The sequence below is a fragment of the Acipenser ruthenus genome, chromosome 28 (assembly GCF_902713425.1).
Source record: "Acipenser ruthenus chromosome 28, fAciRut3.2 maternal haplotype, whole genome shotgun sequence".
Classification (NCBI taxonomy): domain Eukaryota; kingdom Metazoa; phylum Chordata; class Actinopteri; order Acipenseriformes; family Acipenseridae; genus Acipenser; species Acipenser ruthenus.
Window position 1 is genome coordinate 890,794 of NC_081216.1, and position 8,740 is coordinate 899,533.

Consider the following 8,740-nt stretch of genomic DNA (forward strand, 5'->3'; position numbering starts at 1 on the left):
CCACGGCAGAGTGTTGCAGGGGGACAGGTTCATTGTTACACTGTAACGTATCCTATGTAGTTGGATGATAGGCATCATCATGAGAGCTTCATTGAGACCGTAGGGGAGGTTTTCAATTTGGAAACGTCAACAGGAAGTGAAGGCTGAAACTGAAACTTTGAAGTGAATCTAAGAAACCAGAAGAATACATTAGTTAAGGCATTCATCAGCATCACTAAAAACAGTCTTGAGTATTCTTGTTTTGAACTATGAAGCACTGCGAATAGTGAACTGGGGGGGGGGGGTAAAATAAAAAAAGTTATTTATTTTATTTACAGACAAACACAGATGAGCTCACCCGTACGGGAATAGTAAACAGGGTTAGAAAAGAGAAGCAGTGGTTAAATAGAGAACAGAGAGGGGGGAGGGGAGAGACTGCATGCCACTAACTGCTACTTTTCATGTCTTTGTAACAAATCCATACTGATTCCCCACGGTCTACTGATTTCTGATATTAAAACACACAGAAGACTGGGTGAAGAAGTAACGTCTTTATAAAGGGCTGGTTTCACAGACCTAGACTAGCGCTAATCACGGACTACCTAATGGTATTTCGGTACGGTAATGCAAGCTTAGAACTAAACCAGAGTCTCTGAAACCAGCCTGACGTGCCTTAAACTTCACTACCCAGAAAAAAAAAAAGATGAAGAACGTTCACCTATTTATAAAGGCTTTTCATTTCTACGTCTGCAAATGAGAATTTTAAATGACTTGCTAAAACCGAAGCTTATTTTTCCAGTGCGTTGAAGGGAACCAGTGATATTACCCTGTGATAGACCTAACAGAAACGTACAAAACAACACACCGTACCCCATACACAAACATGTGAAGAGCTCATGAAGTCTCACGCACTTAAACAGTGCAGAAATCCAGCTTGCACAACAGGATATAATGTTACAGAAACTTAATTGTGACTCAGGTTTTTAACATTGGCAGTGTAGCAATACTAAAAGGAACATGTACTGTTCTTAATGACAAAGATTTCGACTAGAAGCGTTTCTCAACGCCTGCAGGACAGACACTGAAGACTACAGAAGTATCTTGTAGCGTTGCTAAATCTACCACCACTGAGTGTGTGAGAGTTACTGACGATAACATCGGCAGTTGGGTTTTCCTTCATCACAAATGGCTTTGTAAGGCTGCTTTGTCTGTATGTAAATGACTGATAGGACAGTCTTATGCTATACAACTGGCTTTACAACAGTTAAGAATAAAGCACAAGGCAGTCAAATGACTCATCATGCTTTAGCCTCTAGGAGAAATCCTCCACTTACAAGCATTCTGTTAATATAATGAATATATCATGCTTTTCACTGAATGCGTGTCACAGTGCAGCAGATACAGTAATACTGTTCTAAGTCCTGGTTCTCATCTAGTTTTAGAATAGGGTGTAACAAGCAGCCTTTAACACAAGCCAGTTAAGTTACAACAGGTAACACGCTTATTGTGTCAGAAGAAACAACCAGGAAGTTTGACTTCATGAACACAGCAGCCTCTTCCATTTCCAACAACCACATGGGTTTTACAAATCAACAAGACAGATATCTCTGCAGTAACCAGTGAAATGTGAAGCAGCATGCAAATACCATCAACATCACAAACGATAACCTTTTTTTCTACTTTAAAAGTAAGCCTGTTACTTGGAATAAAAAAAATCTTCCATCGCTGTTTACACAGACCATGATTAGCACTAATCTTAGGGTTCCTTACTTGTAAATGAAGTGCTGATAACCCAGCTGTAAAAGTTAATGGTTAAATGAAATGCTGTAAAAACACATTATGAAGTTAACTTGAATGAAAACAAGAGGGCTTTTTTTTTTGGTATATGTTGCAACCAGAGTAAGTACCGTGAAATTTAATTTGATTTTTTTTTTTTTCTTACTATTTACTATGGTGTTCTTTCAGTGCAAAAATGAGTTATTTGTTTTCTCAAAATTAACATGGCTAAAGTAAAAAGACAAAATCTTACTCTTGGACAAAACACACAGTGATGGAAATAAGACTTGTGCAGAAGTTGGGAGTCAAACAACTTGAAATGGCTCAAACTGCTACACAATAAACCCTGGGTACATGCAGTATATAAAGCAATGTATTTTAGTATCTTGCTAAATGTATTTTGCTTGTTCTGTAGCTGTAAAATAAAAATACAAGTTACAGTGTGAATAATGTTGGGGTCAGGGTTGGGGTCAATTCCAATTCCTTTGACTTCAATTTAACCCCTTCAGGTACACAAGGAATTGGGCGCTTATTCAAACGGTTTCTTCTTAAAATACATCGCGTGTGAGTCCATTTTAAACCCTGTTTCGTGCACCTCATTGCAAAAACAAGAAAGCTAGCATCCTTTTATTCACTGGACGCAGAAGTCCTAATGGGTTACCCATTGAACTGTCAATCTAAAATGTGAGCTATGACCTTATAAAAGGATTTTTGAGCCATAATAATGTGCATCCACTGTGAGAGGCTCATTTTAACAGAATACTGCCAATTGCAATTTTGATCAGTGATGTGTTGGGATCGATTAAAAGGGAATGGGAATTGATTTTAAAATGGAAATGGAATTTGAAAAGCAGGAGTTTGGGGTTAAAAAGGGCGTCTGGGAATCAGCGGCGCGGCACAACCGGCCAAGCACGTTCTGGGAATGACAGCCAGAGAGGATTCAAAGCTGGAAGCCAGAGCCGATATCCTGACCTCATCGAAGAACTGCTGCGTCCTTCGAAGGATGTGCTTCAGCTCCGTCAGCTCCAGGAAATTCTTCTTTAAAGCTTCCTGGTTCGTGTTGATCTCCTTGAGCTCGTTTTCCAGTTTCTCAAACGTCGCCTGCACACAGCCAACCACAAAAGAAAAAACTTAACACTCATTTTACAGATCAGGCTCAATTGGCTTTCATTGCAAAGGCAAATATGAAAGTATAATCCATTCACAAACCACAATACCCTGAAGTAATACTTGAACACAGGAAATGCAACTGCAAACTTTGACTGCTTTCTCAGTGTCTAACCTGTTCATGTAGGAAGTATCGAAAAAAATGTTGAAAAACTTAAGTAGTAGTTGGTAATAAACATAGTTTTCATTGACCAAAAATAAGGGGGGGGGGGGGGGGGGGGGTGGAATTGCATCCTCATATGAGGTCATCATGCATTTGCATCTCCATATAAGGCCGCAGTGCATAAAAGGGTTAATTGAGAAAAAAACGTTATTTCATTGATTTGTATATGTTTCTTTATTATAGTGCTGGATGAAAGTCAATACGAGAATCAGTCATTTAGTCAGCTATCAAATAAGGTGTTTTCCATCAATCATGTTTACTTCCTAAAATTTTCAATTACAAACAGTACAATATTGTGTCCTTCACAAATCTGCAATATTTCTGTAAGCCGGCGTTTTCAAATACAGCTGTGTATTTTTCCCTGCTTTGATCTACATAGCTGCAAATGCCCCTATTCTTAAACCATGAACTTCACCCACACCCACAAGAATGTATTCTTGCTACAGATTTGAATTGAAATCACCTGATTGTCAGCAAATCCCCTGCCTGCATAATGATTTTGGTATGCAGATGAGTTTTAAAACTAGAATTTGTTTTTTTTTTTAAATGCGGTGTTTTACCTCTAAATCGATCATGTCTCTTGGAAAGGGGACCTCCGGATTCTCCCCAGTATCTAGAATCGGTATGTTGGCTTTCTTAATTTCCTTTTCCACAAACCCTTCGGGGACAAAAAAAGAAAGATTATTACATGTCCGACGACATTGAGAATTAAAATAATCTACTATTAAAAAAAAAAAACAACACCACAGATCATCCTTTACTTAACAATGCAGTTTCAGCTTACCCTTTCAGATTCAAATCTATTTTAATGATCTTAACAGCAATCTTATTACCACCACTATATCATGTGAAAACCTGGCATTTTGCAGATGCTTGTATGTCGCACTTTCATTGTGTTTAGTGCTATTAAGGCAGCAGTGTGGAGTAGTGGTTAGGGCTTTGGACTCTTGACCGGAGGGTCGTGGGTTCAATCCCTGGTAGGGGACACTGCTGCTGTACCCTTGAGCAAGGTACTTTACCTAGATTGCTCCAATAAAAACCCAACTGTATAAATGGGTAATTGTATGTAAAAAATAATGTGATATCTTGTAACAATTGTAAGTCGCCCTGGATAAGGGCGTCTGCTAAGAAATAAATAATAATATTAAGGTCAGAAAGGATTAATAGACAGTACAGTCTAAAGACCATTTTAGATCACTATAGACCCAGTGTATTTTCCTTTGAGTCAGGGCATCGAGGAACAAGGCACTCACTCAGTTTTCGATCCATTTCTTCGCATCGCCTCACTTCATTAACAAACTTGCGCTGGAAAACATTCACGTCTGGGTTGAGCTGCAAAAGAACACAAAAGGGCGCACGCACTGATCAGCGATGAGAATATCCGCTTACCAATCTGGGGGTCTCGAATTCCAAAACACAGCAAGAAGACGCCCCGGTGTCAGGACCCTCTTCTCGATTTGTAACTTACATCTCGGAACTGGACCATTCCCAGTTCTCCCAGTTCACTGACGCAGCAATAGGCAGCCTCTGACTGGAGGAACAGCTGGGCCAGGGTCATCTCCTCACTGCGGAACAGCTCCCCCATGACGAATCACGAGAAAGGACCGTCCTCTATCAAAACAATCTGCTCCGATGTGGTAGGGTTCTGGAATAAACACACACATGTATCCGGAAGGCCACCACTCATAGTCTAGCCTAAAAGTCGCAGTCAATGGCATTTTATTCTGAATGTCCCTGCACAAATGGATTACTTGCTATCTATTTTTCCCCCCTTCCTTGTACCTGGGATGGAAATAAAACTCCAATTGCATAGCAGTTTCGCTGATTCCAGGTTTTACTAGGAGCTTGATTAGCCAAAGTATGTAGGTATCAAGCCCAGGTGGCTTTTATGAAACTCATAGTAAAACCAGAAATGGATCAGCCTGCTATGCAGTGGGAGTGTGGAGCAGTGGTTAGGGCTCTGGACTCTTGACCGGAAGGTCGTGGGTTCAATCCCAGGTGGGGGACACTGCTGCTGTACCCTTGAGCAAGGTACCTTACCTAGATTGCTCCAGTAAAAACCCAACTGTATAAATGGGTAATTGTATGTAAAAATAATGTGATATCTTGTAACAATTGTAAGTCGCCCTGGATAAGGGTGTCTGCTAAGAAATAAGTCCATTATGACGGTGCCATATCTTCCCCACAGCGCATTATCAACTCGAGCACAACGTGATCGTCATAAAATGCAGTCTTGCTTAAAAAATACTGGATTAAGGATTTAGATACCATGTGACCCAGAATCAAAGACTACTTTATGTCTTATGTCTTATCTCCACATTCGTATGGTAAAATAGCTGTATTTTAATTGACAGATCGTTATCAGACATCCTGTATTCTCAAGCAGTACCGACAGACTACACTACAGTACAGTTCATGATTAATGTGGTTATTTACATCGGTGATGGATACAACCAAGCGAGCGAGCGAGCAAGCAGACGACAATGTGCGCACGGTATATAACACTGTATGACAAATAATGCAGATGTTCCTGTGTTTATTCTGAAGACGTTTTCTCTCATTTCTGCGGCTGCTGCTTGAGTAATGAGACGGCGCCATTGATTTTGGAGAAACAGCATCAAAAACAACACACTTTCCTCCCACAATGGTGCCTGTTGCTTATAACTTTAGTACGTTTAGTAACGTTATCGTAAATGTTTTAATTAACACATCATGACTGCTGCGCTACTGTAGAAATACATTACCGGTAAACCATTTCTTATAATATATTATTAGTTGTTTTTTTTTTTTTACACCACTGTTTTACAGCACCCTTTACTTCATACAGCATTAATAGAAAATATTAAAGGAATCATAATATTGACGACATTGATTTGAATTCGTGGAAGAACACACATCTAAGGTTGAGATATTTAAACTGACACAATATGTGATATGATTATGATTACATAGACAACGACAAACGTATTTTACATTTAATATTGCGCATTATGATTTTAAAAAAATGAAATGGATTGCCCTGGGTAGGTATACAGTCAGGTAGGTACGGTTACTAAAAGTGGTGTATCTCGATCTCGCTAAACAAAGCTGCGAAAATCTAAAATGTAAACGTCCTTCGTTGTCACAAGCAAAATATTAAACGGCAATTGAGATCTTGGATTGAAAATACAAGCCTAAATAAGATAATGTCCTTATATCTTACCTCCACAGCGTTCACCAAGAAACGTCAGCTGATCTCTCTCTCCCTTCGCCCTGAGATCTAGTGACGTCAGCACGCATGCACGTCAGAAGGGGCCCTGGTCACGTGAGTGGGGTTCCTCGTTCGCCGAGGGATAGACGATTGCGCGAAATATTACTGCGTTGGTACGGCAGAGTGTGGTGACAAATGTTATCCTGCGTTTATATCTTGGTAGTTTTGATACCAAATGGTTGTATTTTAAAATTTTTAAGAAAAAGCGTGGAAGCGAATAATCTGTTCCAGTGAATATCATGCGTTAGGCCGTGACCCCATCTTCGCCTTCGTAGTTTGAGTTATACTATAGTACCTGGAAACTGAAAGAAAATGTCAATAAACCCAGTCTTTAATTAGTAGTTTTCTCTTTATTAGGCTGCAGAGAGAGCATAACAACGACTAATTAGCATATAAAGGGAGGTAGAGGTTTGGAAAATTAAAAGAAAAACCTATTCGTACCAGATGCAGCGTCTCCATAGATAAAACTAGTATTGCAGTCTTTAAATGAGGTGCATGTTAACTTATTGGAAAAATGGTCACAAACTGTGCGAAATCCAAAAATTAATAATAATAATAATAATAATAATAATAATACAAAAAAATTATAGGCTGCTATCGTTATACTGTTTTTTTTTTTTGGTTTCGAGGTTTTTAGTTTTACACAGGCTAACCATTTATACAAGTCGGGTAAAAACATAGCAAACAATAGTAAATCTTAGTGAAAACAAGGTCAAACAAAGACAGAGAGATAGCAAGCACATAAAAAATGAGGCAAGCATGAAATTACTGCGAAATTACAGTGCACATTTTACCAAGGTAAACTCATTTACAGGGATACGTATTTGTGTCGAAGTGACAATAAAGTAAATACAAAAAGATTGGTGAAAATGCGACTTGAAACCCTCGATTATTTGTTTCGTTAAGTTTTGTACAGGGTCTGTCAGATACATATTCCCTCGTTTTATCTGTGTTTGGCAGGCATACGCGAGTCCAGCTCTGCAAAAAGAATATGCCACTCACTCTATAATTAACCAGCTGTATATTTAGCAGCACCCGAATGTGTTTTATGCCAAAGGTCACGGGGGCTGTATTCCTGCTATAATGGAACAAAAGCATATCGAATTAGCAAATGCTTGTTACCTCGTTTGCATTTGTTGTTGTTGAAAACAGGGCGTCCAACGACAACAGCAGTACTGCACATCCTGTGTTTTAGACAGAGATAAACGTTTTGTATAGGGTAGCATTCTGACAGCACCATCTAGCGGTGCTTTGTGGTACACCGCATATTGCCATTGCGTAAGACTATGGATCGGCGTTGGTAGTCTTATTTGATAGCTTAAAAAAGAAAACTGTGACCATAATTATCCTTGTTAATTTGAGCGAATTCCAGTCGCAATTCAATTGCACCATTTTAGTGCGTGCAAATTATTTAGTGTAACGTTTTCTGCCAAAATAATTCATTTTTCAATATTGCAAATATGTATGCGTACATATTATTATTATTATTATTATTATTATTATTATTATTATTATTATTATTATTATTATTATTATTATATACAGCTGTATGGTTTTTCTACACACACTGTTAAAAAATTACACTTAAACACACGTTGAGCACAGAGGCTGACGCTTTAAGAAATGCAGTGATCAAAATCAATGACCTAACAACACTTAAATTGGGAAAAAAAAATTAGCAATTATAATACACTGTCCATACAACAGGAAAACATCCCCTTTACCCTTCAAAAATGAAAAGGGCTTTACTACTACTAATAATAATAACTTTGTTGGGTCTGACTGGTTGAATAGTTTATTTTTTTTAGGTTTATTTTAGTTTACATACGCAAAGCACTTCAGGTCAAGACTATTACATTATCACAAGCCCGGAAATAATTTGCTCACCCAGAATGCTGTTTGACAGCTGTACAAGAGCAAATAACACTGATTTGCTGCCATAGAAACTTTGAGGGCAATCGGTCACATCCAGGAAAAAAAGAGTACTGTTATGACACGCAATCGCGTTTGATGTATGAGTGTGCCATGGTAATATAAGTCTGTCTCTACAACCACGCCAGAGCCGTTCATAGTGTACGACAATGGATGTTACAGAGATTTACCAGAGAAACCAGGTCGAGGACTGAACAAAAAAGAGAGAGTTTTGGAGTCTCTGCTCTGTAGAAAACTCGATCTCTCTTGGATCAGGGGCTATGGCAAACGCAAATGCGTCGGAAATGACAACTTCATATACACAATGACCGGGGGAGATCAGTGAAAACGCTTTCCTTTGCAGCTAGTATTTAACACCCGCTGTGAAATCCTACTTTGTTGACCGGTGAAGTTAATGGGGTATCATGCACATTTTCCTAACATTTAATTTTGTGCGTGTTTAATGTCTTGTTGTGTGTATTCTCCACATTTCT

The 8,740-nt window shown here is 38.8% G+C and overlaps 1 protein-coding gene across 3 annotated transcripts in view; it reads right to left on the bottom strand.

The window, feature by feature from the left end:
- Positions 1-7,541, bottom strand: part of LOC117434566 (V-type proton ATPase 116 kDa subunit a 1-like) — a 29,364-nt gene extending 21,823 nt beyond the window's left edge. Inside the window, exons 1-5 of one of the 3 annotated variants that reach the window (XM_034057131.3) lie at positions 7,458-7,541; positions 4,554-4,730; positions 4,339-4,417; positions 3,646-3,743; positions 2,728-2,856 (exon numbers count right to left, since the gene is read on the bottom strand). In XM_034057131.3, the coding sequence (XP_033913022.1) occupies positions 2,728-2,856; positions 3,646-3,743; positions 4,339-4,417; positions 4,554-4,670 (423 nt within the window). In that variant the 5' untranslated portion in view covers positions 4,671-4,730; positions 7,458-7,541. Of the gene's footprint in view, positions 1-2,727; positions 2,857-3,645; positions 3,744-4,338; positions 4,418-4,553; positions 4,731-6,287; positions 6,588-7,457 lie in introns of those variants that run through there. The other 2 variants (XM_034057130.3, XM_034057132.3) reach the window with 2 other exon arrangements.
- Positions 7,542-8,740: the final 1,199 nt, after the last annotated feature.